General features: G+C 36.3%; 1 protein-coding gene across 1 annotated transcript in view; it reads left to right on the plus strand.

The window, feature by feature from the left end:
• The window catches only part of TL29 (ascorbate peroxidase 4), a 362,477-nt gene that overhangs the window by 233,171 nt on the left and 109,044 nt on the right, over positions 1-20,262 (plus strand). Inside the window, exon 8 of the mRNA XM_089460247.1 lies at positions 1,503-1,609. Within this exon, the coding sequence (XP_089316373.1) occupies positions 1,503-1,609 (107 nt within the window). The remainder of the gene's footprint in view (positions 1-1,502; positions 1,610-20,262) is intronic.

Consider the following 20,262-nt stretch of genomic DNA (forward strand, 5'->3'; position numbering starts at 1 on the left):
GGGGCTGATGTCAGTAACCCTACGCAAATTTTCCCTAAGAAACCCTAGTTTAACATCAAGGCTTCAACTTATGGGTTGGCTTGTGGCTCCTCTGTTAATCATACCTATTTTTCACGAGCCTTTTCTTGGTCTTTTATCCCTGTGTGAGCCATTCTTGTTGCGTATTCCTCAAACCCTAGTCTATAAGTACCCTTGATAGGTTTCTTAGAGAGTACACAATTTCTTGTTTCATTTGATTGATCCTTTTTCTTAGTCTGAGTGCCCTTCTTGAACTTATCCCAACTGTCACCTTTGAACTATTGCCTTAGAATATATATTAGGTGATCAATACTGGGAAACCTCCCTTGTGGTGAAACTCCACTAAAGAGTAGGGGGTGGGGTGTTGTGGTGAAACTCCACTAAAGAGTAGGGGGTGGGGTGTTGTGGTGACATTGTTGTCGCCGGGTCTAGTTCTTGTCTTGTGAGCCCTCTCACAACACCTGCTAGATTTTGAGGCAACATATCCAAACATTGATGACTCAAAAAATGAATGTGAGTACTCCAGAAGAGCCCTTATACAATTGCATATCAACTGTATGCATAGGGAAGCTTGGCTAAAGTAGAGCTGGAGGACCCTGCTCAAAATATTACTGAATATGCTAGGATACTTTGTCTGTGTTATGATGTGAGAGTGATTTCCCTCTGGTTGTCCCTGCAATGAACCAATTGCCAAAAACTTTCCAAATCCTTAACCCTTTAGCAACAAAAAGCTTGCAACAGTGTGTCAAGGCTGACTTAGGACTCAGGAAGTGTCAGTGCCGAATGGTGAACTCTGCGATGTTTATTTTGCCCTGAAATGTATCATAGTAACCATCCCTGTTGAATGCCCAATATGAATTTTGAAGAAATTCATTTTGCGTATTAACAAGACTCAGTTAGAACAACCAACCTCTGCAAATTTTGCTTATCTCTATAGACTCACTGATTGACTTTGATAGGGAAGTTTGCATAGACAGAATTGTTGACACAACTCCTAGCTCATCCGTAACTTATTACAAAAGTATATAAAGACATCGCTGTAACATAGAAAATATTTGTTTACCAAACCTCTTTTATTGTAATTAGATTTTACGATAGATAAATACAATTATACACCTAACAACCATTGGTTGTAAATCCTTGCCACAATGATTTACGAGGAAGCTTTCTGCAGTATATCAATTGATAACTTTTCAAGGTGTATGAAGAGTCAGACTATTATAATTGGTATATTTATACATGTAGAAGACTTATCGTCATTGGTTGGATTAGAACTTTTTCTTTTGATTTGCACACGTTTACTGATTTAATATACTCTCAAGGCTCTGGCATATACGCAGACTACTGTTTTGCATATTTTGAGAAGTATTTAAGGTTCGCTAGAGTTTCTGTGTAGTATGCCTGGAATTGGTACTAGTTATATGCTGAAAGAGATATTGTAGCTTCATTATTTCATTCTAGATAATAACTCGTAATACTAACAGGACGAGCAGCAACCAGAAATACCTTTCTTAGTGCTGCAATCCGTAAATGTGGTGGCAACGAAGAGAAAGGCCGGACAGTGTACACTGCATTTGGCTCAGATGGGCAGGTTTATTCCTTTATCTCATCTTCTTATTTCATGTTTTTTTTGCCTTTGTTGTGTTGTCTGTTTTTCACTCTTTTAAAGCTTTTTCTTTAGGAAACAAAAAAAGAGAGAAAGAAAGCCACATATTGTCTTTTTGATAGTGGAAAAGCTCACGAGCCTTTTACACCTTTAGCCCTTGGGTGAATTCCACGAGGTTTTTCATAGATTTTTATATTGAATTAATTTTCATAAAATTTTTGTTGCTTGAAAGCATTTAATCATCCATAACTAATAGAACTTAGCAAAAGAGGAAAAAATCTTGTGATTCCAAAACTTAAAAGATTTTAATCAAAGATCCTAATGTCAGAGAAAATGAGCAGCAAGAAAAGAAGCAAAACAATTCATTGTCTACAGGGTGCACATTTTTGTTAATCAATCTTTCGAATGTCTCAGAGGGTGGAAGAATCTAGGATTAACAAATTTCCCATGTAATAATAGTGAAACTTAAATGCATGTTCAGTCCTAAAAATCGTTAGGAACAGTTCAGCAGAATGCAGGGTGAAGAACTGCCAATCTGCCAAAAAGGAAGTCAAATCAGACTTCAGATTCTCTGGTTTTACATTTAAAACGAACTTGGAATTCTTCTTGTTTTATATTTCAGAAACCTGCCTTGATTATCGTAAATCTCGTAAGTTGCAAAAACGATTGTGACAAGCAAGTTGGACATTTTTGTGTCGAGAGATACTCTCCAGCTCAGTATGGAAGAGATGTTGTAATGTCTTGTTCCATAAACATTTTGACCCAATCAAATTACCAGGAATTTTCGGAGTTAGAATTTTGACTAGCCATGACTTTTCCCATAATATTCTTCTCTAATATAACATATTTAAATTCCTAAAATTCCAATACTTTTTCATTTTTTCAAAAAAAAAAAAGGTTTTGGTTGGGAAATGCCCAGAGACAATAAAACAAACCACATCTACTCATCCAATAAAACAAACCACATCTACTCATGGATGAGGGTTCCCTTTTTCCTACCAGCTTGAAGGACACGGCACCAGCTCCATTGCTGACTTCCGGGAGGCAGCTCCAACATCATACCTGCGCTCTTTCAAAACAAAAAGCCTGAAATGACACCCAAATTTGAAAAGGGCCTGCATTTAAAAGCCTGAAATGGCACTGATATTTGAAAGGGCATGCTTTTGGTGTCTACTCAATGGTAGTTTCTCGGGCGAATTCATTGACAGAGGACCAAAGCCAGGTTATGATTTTTTCCTTCGGCACTTACATCGGTGTTTACGAAGACATTGGTGTTTACGAAGGCCATGGTGGACCAGAGGCCATGGTGGTTTGTGCGAAATAATCGACATAATGAGCACATCGGAAGTAAGTCATGACCATATCGAACTATCTTTGTCCATTTACCTTTAGAAATTAGAATGTCATTTGTTTATAACAATAGAATTTACGTTGTGATTAATTTATTGATACAAGTTTCACATCTGCGCAGTGGGACTTATAATCCCTGACCGTATGCTTTACATGGCCAATATTGGTGATTGCCGAACCATTATGGCCGTCTCAGCCTTTTGCTGCGAAAAACAGGAAGCCATTGTATCTGCATGTCCAAAAGGAGCTGAGAATGCTACATCCGGACGATCCACATATTGTTATAAAATCCGCCAAGTCAAGCAAGTTCTTGCATTATTGTTTGCCACCAGGTATTACAATGCCATTAACATGGAATGCCATGATATGTTTTTTTTGCCTGTTTAGGTGTGAAGGGCAGTCGGTGATTTTAATTTTAAAACAAACAAACTGTATCGTGTATGCCGCGAGAGGCCAATGTTGATAGCAGAGCCCTACATATATTCGTGAGAGCTAAAGAAGGAAGGAAGATAAGCTTTTATTATTTGCGAGCAGGTAAATAGCCTGATCATGATTCAAGTATTGTTTTGTTAAATTTCGAGGGTTCCGGCCTGCAATTCAACTCAAAAAAATTATAATTTAATTAATTCATTTATTCTTTATCTTACAGTATTTTCTGAATTGCCAGTTTTTACATCTTAGTATCATTTTCCCAGCAATCTGAGCGCGAAGAAGCCTATCAAGTGTTTGTCCTGTTGACCACTGGAGTGGCACCTGATGATTATATGAAGGCTCCATGCTAAAGGATGATCTAGAGGACACTTGTACCATCAGATATCATCAATCAATAGAGTTTTTTAATTCTACTTCTATTTTCTTATCATTTTTCTTGTACCCAAATTCCACACCCTGCGGGGAATTGTAATAAGTGATACTAGTAATGATGAGTTTTGAGTCTGTAACAGGCCTATGATGTTGGGACTCGATCATAAAATGCGTACACCTTGGAGTGTTTTTTTTATCCAGTTAATTATCCATTTTTTCAGAGGCGGATAATTTTCTGGGTTTTTTCACTCACTTTTTACCTCAAAGCCGGGGTGACAGTTTGAAGGTTGAGCTCCTAACACATCTTAGTGTCTAGAATCGATGTATATTACCATACTAGATCACACAAAAAATTTCGTGGAATTTGGTTAGGTCTAGGTAGTCATTTTTTAATTTTTTAGATTTTCCGCACTGCGGAAATTGCAATAAAAATTGTATTTGTAATGTAATAAGTGATGTCTAGAGAAGTTGTATGGAGTATGAGTAATGAAATTTGCACCTCTCACCCTCAACTTTCTACTATGATACACTTTGAGAGGTTAAAAATATGTTTTGAACGCTCAAAACCCACTTTTCCTAAGTTTAGTGGGAAATCTGACAATTAATTAAGCCAAAAATTAAATAAATGGAGAAAATAAATATCCGCACATGCTAAATGTTGTTGAAATGAGGTGGAAACTTATGGGGGAGTTAAAGTGAAGTTCCAAGGTGATGTGGACTTCTAAAATCAAGGAAATGATGTGCTCAAATAAAACCAAATTTTTGGCATTAAATGAGAATATTTGGTGGAGATTTTTGTGAGAAATTCTGCCCACATGGGTTACCACCCATATACACTTGTCATTCCATCATAAAATTCAAATTTGGCACATAAGAGAAGAGGAAAATGATGTCCACTTGCCAGAATTCAATTTTTAGTCTTGGCATTGGAGCTCCATTCAACAAATTCAAATTTCTCTTTGTGATTATCACCTCATGCCACTTGTTTAATCACTCTACATTGGGATTTGCTCCCAACTCTCTATATAATGGAGCCATGGTCTCTCATATTGTATCTTTAAAATGAGCTATTGGGTTTACGAAGACTCTACTGGATTTTGTATTCATTTTCATATACTAAAGAGACTCTGGGGTACTGTTGTGTTAGTGTTCTCTTTCCATTGCTTGAAGTGATGTTATTTCAATTGTTGTGTTTTACATTCTACATGTATGTGGATTATGATAGTTATCATTTTGCCACTTGTTTGGATTAACATATGCAAGCTATCTTGTATGGTTTTTGGGTTAGAGAAATACTCTTGGAAGAGGAGCACTAGAAGATTTTTGGTGAAATCTCTAGTCTTCTCCTCCATTGTATAATCTAATTCCTTTATGATTGCTGACATCTTTTTCCAAGTATGTAGAGAGCTTTAGATTTGGTTGAAGGATTTACTTGGGTGCGGGGTAACTCTCCAATAGACGAACTAACTCCTAAGATCAAGAATAAAAGGACCCAATTGGTTTGCTTCAAGGATCTCATTAAACGATTTTGAAAGAGGGAGTTTCATTTCCTCTAACCTACTAAAATCACATAAATTTAAATTCAATATTTTTCTTGATCAATATCTTGTGCTTTCAAGGATTTTATTTACTACCTAGAACATGGTTTTAACTAGACAAGTATGGAGTTCTACTTGCATGTCTTGATCTAGTTCTTGTACACTAATTGTAGATTATCATTTTGACTCTTTCATGTCATCTTTCCACTCATTTTGGATCTGTTTTGCAGCCCCTTTTGATCAGATTTACTAATTCAATCCTTGTGGCAGCGTGAGGGAGTTTTCATTTGAGACATTTAACAAGTTATTTGCAGGACCTTTGGAGCATTTTGAGACGAAAATTCCAAGAGGTTGTGAGTATTTGAGGCATCATTTCTTGAAAGGTCGAGTTCTACTTTGAGGACAACATCCTTCTCTCACTACGCTGTGGGCTAGAGGAGGGTTAGCCTCTCTCCTTAGCGCTGAATACAACTCTCTTTGTGGCTGATTTGATTGCTGCAAATTTGTTTCTTGTATTTTCAGATTTTGTCAAAGACTCTCCTGTAGTTGTTACTTGAAGAGATCTAGCCCTTGGAAGTGGCATGTTGTAAAAGACTCCTTTGGTTTCCTTGGGAAGTCTTCTCAAAAGGCTTTCTTTTCTCTCTTTGTAACCAATCTCTAATAAAAAGATTATTTTTTCTTGTGAGGGAGCTTGGGATTTTTCCCATGGTATCCTTTCTCCCCATTTAGAGGGAGGATCATTGCTTGTGGGTGGACTAATCTCTTAGTTTAGTTACTCCAATTTTCTTTGTTAATCTCATTGCTAAGCTCATTTGTGCATGATTAGTTTCTTAACATAACACTCACATCCATTCTCATTTTAGCATACATTTGAGATTGGTTTATGTTTTCCATTTCCATTTCTTGAATACTTGTATGGGGTAATCTACTACAACACATGCAATTTTTCTTTAGATGCAAGCAATTTTTTTATATTTATTGGGCAAGCATAAACTAGTTTAATTTATCCATCTACTCTGGTTTCACAAGTCTCTTGAGCACATTGCTTTATCATTGTCAATTTATATTATGTGGCATTATCATTATTGTTAGGTCTTTCTTGTGTCAATCCATTGAAGCAATTTGGCATTGATTTCATTTACTTGCAAAACAACATATTTGGAACTTGTGGAGCTACATTGAGCTAATTGTTTCACTTTCCCTATCCATTGAAAGATACTGTATTGTTTATTTGAGCATTGTCTTTTATTTTGAGCACTAATATCAATACGTTTTTGGAAGCAATAGCACTCACTCATGCATTTCATCTAGGCATTTTAGTATAAGAAGACTTCCAAGCCAGGCCCCAAGCCTTCACTAAAATTAATCTCCACGCATAAGCTTGATTGATAGAAAGTATAGGGAAAAATACTTTCTTGGAAAGTTCTTCCATCTGGTACGAAGTAAGGTAAAAGCGTTGTGACCTTGTAGTTATGAAGGTGGCTTGTCCCTTTGTAGGAACGAAGGCACACGCTGACTCGTAAGACTCAGAGGACGGGTATATTTAATGACGCCTACGTGCCCTCACCCCCTCTTTCTTACAGTCACCCCAATTTTTACCCTTTGGTAAAAGCTCAAGAGAAGGATTTCTCATTTAGATTAAAAGTGACAAAGAATAATTGCATTCAAATCTAGTATAGGTGCATCTCATGCTAATACATCTGATGATTTCACTTGCAATTATCCATTTTACTTATCATTATTGAATATTTTATGTTGGCAAGCATTGTTTCATTTTCCTTTTGCAAGTAGAACACTAATTGCTTTTCCTTTTGCAAGGTATTTCTATATGCTTTGATTTACACATTGATTATATAGTAAAAGCATCTTATATCTTGTATCGATTATTGTGTTAACATCTTTGTTTCTATTTTAGGATTGCTTTGCTTTCATTTTTTGAAGTATTCTACTTTTGTTTTGAGCAAATATATCTTTCATTCCCGTTGAGCAATTTATCTTAAGGCACTGGTTTTATGGTTTTAATATGTTAATGATCTTTATTGCTCATAATTCTTAAAAGTAATCCACTTTCACTTTAACATCTCTCTTAAAACCTCACATTTCTTTTTTCTTAGTTTTCCATATTACGGACCACCCCCCATAGCTAACCTAGGAGATAGCTTAAACAGAGAGAGAGGGGATTTAGTCTGATAGTCCTTTCTCTTAGTTCCCTTCCACCAACCACACCTTGTGGGGTTGAAGCCTTTTCTCACTGACTTGTAGGTAGGTGTAGGCAGCAGGGTCAACATGTCCAAAATATCTTGGGCAGAGACACATTGCCTGGATGGGATAGGATGTCGTCCAATCTATGGCAGGAGGAGTTGAGGCAAGCTCTAACAAAGAGCACCATTAGCAGAAGCAACAATAAGGGCACGAAAGGTGAGAAGGAAGAGGAGAATATTGCCCTTGCATCAAAGGGACCTAGTTAGGGATAGGGGAAAAGAAGAAGAAAAACCTATCTAAGGTCAAGTGCTTCAAGTGTGGCGAGCTTGGCCACTACATTATGTAGTGTCCTCTCAAGAAGAAATACAAGCAGGAGAATTAAGACTAGGTGACAATCTCTGCAGAGACAAATAAGTTGTCCTTCGGTTTGGAGGAAGACTTTGCCATGATAGCAACTATATGTCTAGGAGTGAGGTGGGACGATATGGAACTACAGTCCCAGAGTTGCGGATTTGGGCAGGGTCCAGTGAGGTGTCCTCCTCATGGATCATTACTTTGCTAGAGGGGCCCACTGTATTCAGTAGCAAGATGGATTAGTGTCAGTGATGCAGTCAGATTCCAGAGTAATAGTTGTAGACTAGTGGCAGTCAAATGCTGAGTAGTGCAGTGCAATGTTGGCAGCAAAGCAGTAAGCTCAATAGCAGAGTCAGCAGCAACGCAGATTCCTTAGTAGACAGTGCAGGGGCTAGTAGCATTCAGGACTCAGGAGACAAATGTAATAGCAACAGATGATTCAGTATTTATGATGCTTCTCAGTTACAGTAGTTGCAGTAGCAACAACAACAGTTGAGAGGGAGCTGCAGTGCAAATGTAGTGTTGGCAGCAGTATAGGAGTGTCAACAACAACACAGATGCAACATCAGAGTTGCGCAGTGGTTGGTGGGCAGTTAAGGTTTGCATGCATATAATTGGAGAAGTTAAAAATATAATTTTACATGCATTTTTCAGCCATTAATTAGAGCTGACATCTAGGGTTTCTATTGTTGTTATATGTGTTTTTAGTCATTGAAAATTGTTGTGATTTAGTCTCTTGTTTATTTATTGAATATCCCTAATTTTACACTTGTCTATGACAGATTCTGGAATAGTTTTTTTATTGCTATTATAAATCTTTACATACTGTAAACTCTCTAATTAAAACCTTTCTTTATAAGAACAATGTGTGTTTTCTTGATTGCATGTGTTTGGTACCTATTTGAGTTTCTTTTGGACTATCTACTTGAATGGTAATAATGCTAACCTAAGTTCACCCGATTTGGGTGAATGGGGTAGTTTTAGTGAATGGGGTAGTTTTAGAAGCAATGGTAGAGAACTTTCAAGGAAGAGAAGTTGGTAAGATTGGAGATTATGCTTGGTTCAAATGTGAACTTTGTGTGAGGCGTTCAATGCCCAAACTAAAGATATTTGAAACTTAACATGGTGAGTGTGATCCAATTATCTGTTAAAATCCAAGCTCATAAGACATATATAACATAACAAAGAATTTATTGCTCAAAATTTCAACATAAAAGACTACCACAATGAGATTTGAGATTATGTATATATACCATAAGGGAAAAGATAAATCGCATGAACCATGGACATGTAAATATAAATCTCTTCAATCATCCCTAATTTATCATAACATGTATCAAGATCCATTTCACAATTTGCAGTAATTTAATGTGATAATATTGGCATGATCAATCTTCAAGTAAATCTCATCATCATGACTTAGAATGCTAGCTGAAATAAAAAAATTCAGTGTAACAACAATAAAAATCACTGATTTATGTGTGTTAAGCATGCACATTTATCATTAGATTTGTCTCTTAAAACAATATAATGTCCCCTGCTGGTTGTGGAGTATAACAAATAAATTTAACCTAAATGTTCAATTATACTCCATATTATATGCAGAAATGTTTGTTTTTATGTCCATAAATTGCACGCCATAAAAATATAAAATTCAACACATTAATTTGCAATAAATTAGCAGAATTGTAAATGACATAGTTTTGTAATAAATTTGCAGTATTTAAAATAGCCATTGTATTCACCATGAGCCATTAAAGTTGCACTTTATCATCTGAATCTGTCTATCGCCATTAATTTTTATTTACTGTTTTGACTGGGACAACAAAGAAAATTTAGTTCTGAGTTAATTTTAAGAGACCAACAACATTATTTAGGTAAATTGGAACCACCATTCAATCACATACCATCCACTTGATCATATTTCTGATTTTTTTAATTAATTCTATTCTCTAAAATGTGAGTTTTAAGAAGTTAAAGTTAGCTGATCTATCTTCAGAAGATTTAGAAATAAAACACCTTTAGATCAACTTGATTTACTCTTTCAAGCTAATAAAAATGTGATTAAAATTTAGGCATGATTAACTTGAAATAGATGACTCAGCTCGTTTGAAATTTAAACCTTATGTTTACTAGTTTAAAATAAAAAGTTATTTATAAAAGTTTGAAATTTAAATGTCATAAACTTGCTCAAATATAAATAAGTGAAAGAAGAAACTTTTGATTGGAAATTTGAAAGATTTAGCTTATTTTTAAAATTTAATGTGAGATGCATTCCTTCCCTTGATGTTTCTCTTCCTCAAGCTTGAGTTCTTTAATACCTTGAGGTATAGACAAGGTGGTCCAAGTTTGTAGATTCAACTACCACCTACTCCACATGAAGCATTAATTCATAGATGGAAAACTAACCAATATTGAGAACAAGAAATCAACAAATCATTGAATTAAAAAGAAAGATCCCAAGGATATCTAGATCTAATAATTCCATAAATTGAAAATTATATAAAGGTAAAAGGTAGTATTCATGATACCTCTTGAAGAGCTCTACCTTGATGCTAAATTCACTTTAGGATTATGCAGCAATAGAAGTCTGTAGCAAACCCTTGAACAAAGAAAACATAAGAAAATAAAGAAAATATAACTCAAAAGTATTTGATACAAATTTCATCAATTATCTCTGATGAGTGAAATGGGTGAGAGAGCCTTCCTTTTGTAGGAGAAAGAGGCCTTTAAACCATCAATTACAATCCATGTGCTTAAAGAATACAATGTGTTCAATACAAAAGGTTTCCCAGCCAACTTTTGTCCACATGTGTAACGTGGTTTATTTTTATCCATTTTTTCATTATGACCCAATTTCAAAATTCTCGCAGTCAATTTCCATCCAATGGCATTGATCTGAAAAAATTCTGAACACTATCAAAAGATATTTGCCTTGAATTTGGTTGCCCTTTCTAGAAGCTCTAGAAGTAAATAGTCATGAAAAAATGGTCAAATCACTTCCTAGAAGCTTGTAAAAATGTAATGAGAGAGAGTGGTGACTACTTGTGTTCACACCCATGAACGTGGCACACTACTTTACAAATACACTAGATAAATTCTCAATGTGTAAGCAAAAATACATCAAAGACAAGACTCCCATCATACTTGTGCCAATATACCTATACAATAAATACAATGATGCTTGTATGATGATGAGTGTACACAAAAACTAATGTAGACCTTTGGTGATGATGTGGTAGTCTAGTCATTGTCCAAGTAATTTAGCCAGATGAGTAAAAAAAGAAAGAAAGAAAAAACATTGTATAAATAAAATATGAATATTGAGAAGAGATATGATCATCAATTTGAAACACAACATAAAAATTTCCTTTCAAGAGGGTTAAAAATGAATCAGTGATTTAACTATACTGGAAAAAAGAGAAAAAACATTGCATAAATAAAATATGAATATTGAGAAGAAATTTGAGATATTCTTCTCAAGTATTCAAAAAATCCTATCTAAGCAAGACAATTTTTACCCAAATGTCTTTGTACAGACTAGGCCACATGAAAGGAATATTTCTGTGCAATATCTTGATTAAAAAACACTAAGGAATAACAAAGACAAGAGCCACGTTGCATCATTGGAAAAACAAAATGTTATTATCTCCCAAATCTTACCGAACGACGTAGTGTTTTCATTTTATAGAACAAGAAGGCCTCTAATCCATCAATTACAATACCATGTTCTCCCGAAAACCATGGGAGAATACATGTGGTTTTTGGTTAAAAGATAATATTTTACTACATTTCTACAAGATCACATGTAGCTTCTCGTCAAAAGATAATAAGGTATTCTACATCTTTCTAGAAGATCAATTTACATAATAAAGAGGTCAAAACCCTTTCAAAACTTCTATAAATCTAATAATTGGAGCTATTTCTGTTCATTTGACAAATTGTCACGTTTACATCAATTTTTTTTCTACATATATATGTGCGGACATGGGTGAGAAAAAATTCTCTTGTATGTGCTAGCAAAACTTTGTGCATTAGAAATAATGCTCCTAATAATGTCGATGTAGATCATTGAAGATGATGAAGCACCATGTACTTACAAATGTGGGTTAATAAGATTTATAATGCCTAGTTCCACACGTTCAACAACACGTCCAACTTCAACTAATGGTTAGACATCAACATAGATATGATAAATTAATCACATGTAACTTACCCAACGTTACCAATTTACTCAAAGAATCAACCAAGGGAATAACCTTACCTCTGTTACGTGTCTTTGGGCTAAAACAAAAAATATTTTCCAAGCTCTCTAAATTAAGTAGGTGGATGATATTATTATTTTTCATGAAGGGGATGTAAGGAAAACATATGTATTATGGATTAACTTTCAAAGTCATAAATAGTTTTGAGGGTGTAATTTTGATCTAACTAGCCAGTTAAACTATGGCTAGGAGTCTAATTTACTTGCAAAACCTTATGAGAGGGAGCTTTTACTACTTCATCCTACATGCACTTCCCCTTCCTTTAATTTTTTTTAATTTGGATTTTTCTAAGTCTCCCTTTCTTTAGATAAGCATTATGCTCTTAGGACTTTGAAAGGGCGACCATGATGAAGTATTTTCTTTTCTTAAATTTATCTTGCTCTTCACCTCTTTAGCCTTTTATTTGGCTTGACTGGACTTTTTGAGTCTTGCATTTTGTCTTTATCTTTCTTGACAACCTTCTTTTGGATGATCTTTGACAAGTTAACCATATGTTAGGGCAATTCTATCTCTAATGGATGAGATGGAAAGTCAAAAGTGTTTAATGGAAAGTGTTAAGTATGGAAGGGATATTTTCAAGCTACCAACCTAATTCCCCATTACTACCTATTGGTCTAGCTTCATGGCACACTTATCCAAAAGTAATTATGTCCTGGTGGTTAGAAATAGTAACAAGGTAACATATTTACTAAGCTCAAAGTGATAAAGCATGCACCTAATGCTTACATCTACACAATAGGATGAAATATTAGCATCATTTTCAGATGAGGAAGTTAAGCAATGAAACCATACCAACCATTAATCGAAGTAGCATGAAATGTCATTTGGCACATTTGAGATCAAGGGCATGGATTCACAACTGTGAATGACTGATGTGTGAAATTTTAATTATTGTTGCAATCACTGGTTATTATTCTCCTATCTTTCCAGATTATTTGTCAATTGCAATTAAATTACGACAAACATTGAATAAAATACCACTCCAATTTCATTGAAAAGTAAATAACCACAGGAATTGATAAAATATACACATACACAAATAACGGACACTAAAGTTTTTGACAAATGTTGCTGGAAAAACTGTGAAAGGAAAACTAGTTTAGCAGATGAGGGTTTTAATTATTATTATTCAACAAAAATATTACAACTGCCCGCCTGACACTGGTAAAGCTCCAACAAAATGATTTCTTCACTCCTGCAAGACTCTTTTGACCTCCTGGAAGCTATTCAACCCACCAAAATCAATTCAACCTCCCTCTGAAGTTGATTTCGGCTCACACATGTGGCTTAGTTGAGAAACTCGTCCCTCTTGGCAATTTGCACTAGCTGGGAAAATAATCACGACCTCCACTGGAAAATATTTGTTTCCTTTGGCAAATCGATCCTCATATGCAAATTGATATCTCTTGTGCAAATTCCCTTGCTCCGGAAATTTTTATTTATAAGCAATTCACACTGTCTGTTTGGGTAATTCGCATCAGTGCTGGAACAACTTGCATTGTTGGAAAATCATTCTCCCTTTGTAGAAAATCGATCTCCTAATTTCCCTGTAAATCTCTATGAAGAATCTCTCTGACAATCTCTGTTGAAACCCATGCTACTGATGCCCCTGCACTGCCTCTGTGCCCTTGCTCTCACTGCAATTCGTATCTCCTTATGCTCCCCAAATGCCCATTTATTTCCTCTTATAATATCCCATTGATGAATCAACGACCATGATCTAATCCCAATCGATACTAAGATCATATTGACCCCATCAAGTGACTCTTTAGGAAGTCTCTAAAGGAAAATTGATTTACCCCAATTAATATTGATTAATTGAGCTTATTTCCCTAAGTTAGAGTTAGGAAAATTTAATTAACTTCTTAATTAAATCTAATCAAAGTAATTTCTCACAAAACCAATTCTAGGTATTGGAGAAAACACGTTCCTTAGTCTCATAGACACATTTTGAGACTAGAACACCTGTCTGAATTACACAAACCAACATGATGAGCACAAGAATTGAATTGAGGAATGTAGGATAGTAGGTCTAGACTGATAAGGGAATCTCATCCAAGCAACAACAAATCACACCAAATGTTTCTCTAAGGGGGTTGCCTGAAAGGAAACATCTGGTTCCAACGAGGCATGTGCTCTCACACAAGATTGTATAAGAACTCCATATTCTCCTAGTTTTGTAGACTAGAAGTCCTTATTCATTAGGCCATGGAGTCACTAGGTAACATGTGCAACATCTAACTTGGGAGCCATGAGAGGCAATAAACGAATCTACCACCCTGGGCAACTATTAGAAATAAAACATGCTAAATGGAAAAGACCAAAAAGTAAATGTAAGAATTTAGTAAAGACAACTAAATTAGGAAATAAAAGGTACATGAAAGTAATGCCATATCAATCCAAATAAAGCAATAAATATTTAATAAACACACAAGACTATGCTATCTATCAAATGAGCTTATAATTTCTTACTCCTAGAAACTAAATGAAAGGTATGGATGTTAGGTGAAATCAAATAGTCAATGCAACCACTTTAGAAACTCATCCATGACACAAGATCTTCCCTTATGTTTAGTTATTATCCAAAACAAGGATATATAAAAGATTGTGCGGACATCAAAAGGACTGGTGGTCATCTTCAATTTAGGAATCAAGGCAAAAGTTTGGTCATGAAGTATAAATCCCAAAGCATACCAAGACTAATTGTTCTTCCTCATACTTCTTCCATCCAAATGTTAATAGGGCTAATATAATTACAAGAATATGTCATCATGTTACCCACCAAAAGTGGGTAACCCCATAGGAGAAAAAATTTCTCCCATCATCTCTACCAGGCGGTGTTATGAATATAATAATATAAATAATAATTATAAAAATGAATGATTAATTAAACAATAAATAGTTATTGAAGACACATGTCCCCAAGGACATGACTATTCATGAAAGGGCTGTTAGTTTTTGGTAGTATCGGAAGTGCTCTAGAGTCTAGCCTTGAAAATTGGTGGAGAGGCTAAGGCACGTGAGTTCTAATGAACCCAGAAACTGTTTGGTGAAATTCCACCCAGATTGCATTTTATTAAAATAATTAATATTTTTAATGGAGTTCTTAAGTCTAAACTTAGGGAAATTAAAATATTAATGGGTATTAATCAAAATATGGGTGAGAATGATCTAGAAGGCGGATCAAGTCATGTTTTAATCTCAGCGGTTGAAGACTCAATAGGACAAGTATAAGATGGAGGCTTAGGGTTCATTTGGAAACACAGAGAGTTGATCAGTCAGTTCGATTTTCCTTGGGTAGGGTTTGCTAAGGAATTTGAACCAGTGATCAAGCAGTGGGGATCAGAGGCAGTACTGGAAGCAAGTGATTTCCAGTTCTAGTGAATATACAGAGAAGGATAATAGAGCCAACACTGGTCCAAGAAGGGACAACACAACAACTGAAGGAGATTGACGCAGAGGGTCAGTGCAGAAACAGGAGGAGATAGACGCAGAAGTGTTGGGGATGAGCAGAGATCAATGTCGGGAATCACAGTAGGTGATTGGCAGGAGAAATCTCGATTTCTCAGCAGCAAAAGCAGCAACAATCCAGGTTGACGCAGTCAGAGGGATCCTCCACGTAGAAATCATGCCAGAGGCTGCGTAGGCTCATGCAGAGACTATGGAGTGGGTCATCGAGGAGTTGGGGACTAAGAAAAATCTCCAAAATCAGTGTGAGAGAATTCTCAGTTATCTTCTCTGAGTGGATTGCCGTTTTTTTTTTCTCTAAGGCATCTGAATTGTATTAAGATATTTACTGCCAATAATAAGAACCCTTAGATCTGCTGCATTGATTTTCCCACATTGGGTTTTTCCGGGGATGATTGTCCAAAAATAAGTGTGTCAATGTGATTGTTCATATGCTGATGTTTCTCTTGCCTTTTCAGTTCCTAATTTGTGAAGTTTGCAACTGAATTTATTTTGATATTTACTGAAATATTGGTGAATAACTTATTATAAATAAGTAGGAGAAATAAATCAATTATTGCAGAATATTTTCACATGGTATCAGAGCAAGGTTCAAGCAAGATGGAAGCAAAGAAAAAGGGCATGGAGAACAGTAGGGATCAACATATTTTTGAATTAGCTTCCAGGATGGAAGAGGAGTTTGCTTGCTTATCGAGTTCTGCATCAGCAGAGGATTGGTACATTAATAGCGGGGCTTCAACTCATATGATTGGAGAATGAGAATATTTCTTGATCAGGTGCTCATGTCCTAAGTGTCGTAAAATGCTCAAAATTTTAAGTGCTTAGAACTGGTTCAAAGTTGAATGACTGGAAAGTGCTCGTCTTTCCGATTCTGGTGCCACAAACGGTTCGAAAAACGGTCGCCGTATGAGGAAGTTATGGCAAAAAGAAGAATTTGTCCATAACATTAGAAATTTTAATTTTTCAAAAAAAAATTAAAAAAGGAATATTCTGCCGGGCACGAAATCCGAGGCAATCACCAAACATTAAATGTAACTGCAGTTAAGTTGGCGGAATTTTGGCAGGAGTGCCAAATTTGGCAGGCCCGCCATAATTGGCGGAGCTAACTGGAGTTAACTAAAGTTAGCTGGAGTTTTTCTAGGGGCAAACTGGAGAAACTTTAAATGGCCATAACTTTGGCTAGGAAAGTCGGTTTTGGATGATTTTTTTTTTTTGATTTTGGGTATTTTCGACCTTCTGAAGCCATTGGTGCAGGTCTTACAGCCATCTGAGGTCATTTGCAGAGGTTTTGGAGCCGTGAAAGTTCTAGGAGCCACCAGGGCCCAGTTTTGTGAAGACTGTATAGGGTTGCAGGTATCCATTGGAGGTGATCCAATAGTCAATCCTGAAGGATTCAAGTGTTCTGAATCCATTTTTACCATCTATTTCTCCTGTAGATGCTTCTATTCAGCTGTATTTTCAATTTGAGCATTTAATAAAAACAAGGACAAGCCCGGTTGGGAGCTTTGGACCCAGCAGACGTAGCCCTGGAGGGGGTGAACTGCTTTATCAACTTCTTTTGCATTTGTGGTTGATTTATTTTGCATATCGAATTCGTTTTAATGTGTTAAATAGTAAAAGGAAATAATTCTGCTATGCTTAAATGGGTCATGAACAGCTGCAAATTTCATGTGTTTTCTTTCTGCAAGACATGGAAATCTTTTAAACATGTTTAATTCTGAATTGAATACCTTGCAAACAAATTTCAAGTAGTTTCAAATTCAGATCAAGTTAGTATCAGAGCTCAGGGTTTTGTGCAAAGATCTTCTAACTGTCTTGCAAAGTATTGATGCTTACCAGGTTGAAACTTAAAAGAGGGGAAGGACAGTTGACTAGAGAACGAGAGAATCCTTAGTCAAGGAAGGCCAGAGAGCCATCACCTCCACCTTCAATTTCACCCTCAAGAGTCTCAGCAGAAGCTTCAAGGATGTCTGAACATGAAGGAGAAATTCCTACAGAGACAGATCCAAGAGAAGAAGAAAGAGTCTTCAGAAAGGCTTTCTTGGACCTCACTGAAATGCTGAGGATATTGTACCAAGAAAGAAATGAGAAATTGGTTGGAGAAGGGTCCAAACATCCACATGAAGGAGAGGGCTCTTCAGGAGGTAAGAAGGATGATGATCATTCCAAGAAAGGACATGGAGGAAATGGTGATCCACCACCCCCATCTTCACCTTCTTCCTCTTCATCCTCGTCTTCTTCTGTTCATAAGCATAGATCCTCTGGAAAAAGTCCTTTTTTGAAGCTTGATGTAAAATTCGAATTACCTATGTTTAATGGTGAAGTGAATGCAGAAAAGCTTGACAACTGGATTAGGCAGTTGGAAGTTTACTTGAGGATCCAAAATATGCATGATGATGCCACAAAGATTCAGTTGGCTTCTTTGAGAATGGATGGAGCAGCATTGGTCTGGTGGGAGGCCAAGACTAAAGAGGAGATCAAGAAATTTGGTAAGGTTACCTTAACATGGCCTGAATTTCTGTTAGCCATTAAAAAACAGTTTTATCCTCTTGCTCACATGCAGAAGGCCATTATGAATTGGAAAAATTTCAGACAACTTAAGGGTCAGAGTGTCCAAGACTACACCCAAGAATTCAGGAGAAGAGCTCTCTTGTTAAGGGTAGATTTACAGACCCAAGAAACCTTGCTGAAATACATCGATGGCTTGCATAGCTACCTTAGACACACCATCTTGATGTTTAACCCTACTAGCCTGGACGAGGTTTGTGTCCAAGCTACCCATTTAGAGGCAAGGGGAAAAACCACATTTGAAGAGGGTAGAAACAAGCCCCCCAAGGGGAAAAACAAAGAGAAAACCTCCAAGGGAAAGGGCAAAAAGAATGCATCTATCAAACAGGAGAGTGAGAAAGTGATCTGTAAACACTGTTCTAAACCAGGTCATGAGGAGAAAAACTGTTGGAAATTATATCCTGAAAAAAGACCTCAATTTAACAAATCCAAAGGGAAACAGAAAACTGCTGCTACTACATCTACACCACAAGATTTCGGGGAAGATTCAGGTGATGAAACCAAAATTGCAGCCATGGGTTTGAAAAAATTGAAGGGAAAAGAAATTGAAACTCAAGCCAGCACTAGTACCTCAAACTGCCATGTACAAGCTCCTAATGAGGAAGAAAGAATTGAACTGTTTCATGTGAGGGTGATTTCAAAACATACTAAAATTGACACACTTTTTGATAGTGGGTCACAAGCTAACCTTATATCAGAGGACTTGGTCAAGTAGCTTAAACTTGAGACCGTTCCACATCCGAAGCCATATCCACTTGGATGGATTTACAAGGATGCAAATTTACAAGTTTCAAGAAAGTGCACAGTGCGCTTTGCAATTACTGCACATTTTATTGACACAGTTGAACTTGATGTGGTACCTTTTGATATAGCAGGAATTGTTTTGGGAAGTCCTTACTTGTTTGACAGGAAAGCTATCTTTCATCGCCATGAAAACAAATATCATCTGTTCAAAGATGGCAAGGAGTTCATTGTTAGAGCTCATCGCAAGAAGACAAATATAGCGATGGTGAATGCAGGACAGGTAAAAAAGCTGGTCAATTCAAGTAAGAATTTTGTTCTTCTTATGATTAAGCCCAAGGTTGATGTGAATCATGAGTCATTTGACAATTTTGATCCAAAACTTAAATCAGATCTGTATGATGTAGTTGATGCATATCATGAGATGTTTCAGGAGCCAATAGGTTTGCCTCCTAAGAGGGAGATTCAGCATGAAATCCATTTGCATCCAGATTGTCCTCTTCCAAACATAGGCATGTACTGCATGTCTATTATGGAGAATGCTGAAATAAAGAAGAAAATCAAGGACTTGTTGGACAAGGGTTTCATAAGGCCAAGTACTTCGCCATGTGGGTCACCGATTGTATTGATTCCAAAGAAAGATAGCACTTGGCGTATGTGTGTTGATTTCAGGGCCTTGAACAAGATAACGGTAAAGAATCGTTACCCACTCCCAAGGATAGATGATTTGCTAGACCAGCTGAAAGATGCTCGATATTTCACTAAGCTAGACTTGCGCAGTGGATATCATCAAGTAAGAATTGAAGAAAGTGACATTTGGAAGACAGCCTTTAAAACCAAACAAGGACTCTTTGAGTGGCTTGTGATGCCATTTGGTTTGTGCAATGCACCTGCAACTTTCATGCGGGTAATAGATGATGTCTTGCGTCCTTTTCTTGATGATTCCGTTATTGTCTACTTAGATGACATCTTAATTTTCAGCAAGTCTAGAGAAGATCATGTCATGCATGTTAGAAAAGTACTTGATGTTTTGAAGAAGAATCAGTTATTTCTTAAAATGTCAAAGTGTGAATTTGGAAAGACTTCTTTGGTTTATTTGGGACACATAGTAGGAGGAGGTGCTTTGAGAATTGATCCTGCTAAGATTGAGGCTATTGTGAAGTGGCCTACTCCCAAATCCATAACAGAGGTAAGAAGTTTTTTGGGTGTAGCTCAATATTGGAGGAAGTTTATCTCTAACTTCTCTTCTGTAGCAGCTCCTATGCATGCAGTGACAAATGTGAAGCATGCTTTCCAATGGGGAGGCAAGCAGCAAAAGGCTTTCGAATCTTTGAAAGAGAAGATTAGT

Source organism: Pinus tabuliformis, chromosome 7 (genome assembly GCF_031772625.1).
Source record: "Pinus tabuliformis cultivar Carrire ecotype Pingquan chromosome 7, CPIR1, whole genome shotgun sequence".
In the NCBI taxonomy this organism is placed as follows: Eukaryota; Viridiplantae; Streptophyta; class Pinopsida; order Pinales; family Pinaceae; genus Pinus; species Pinus tabuliformis.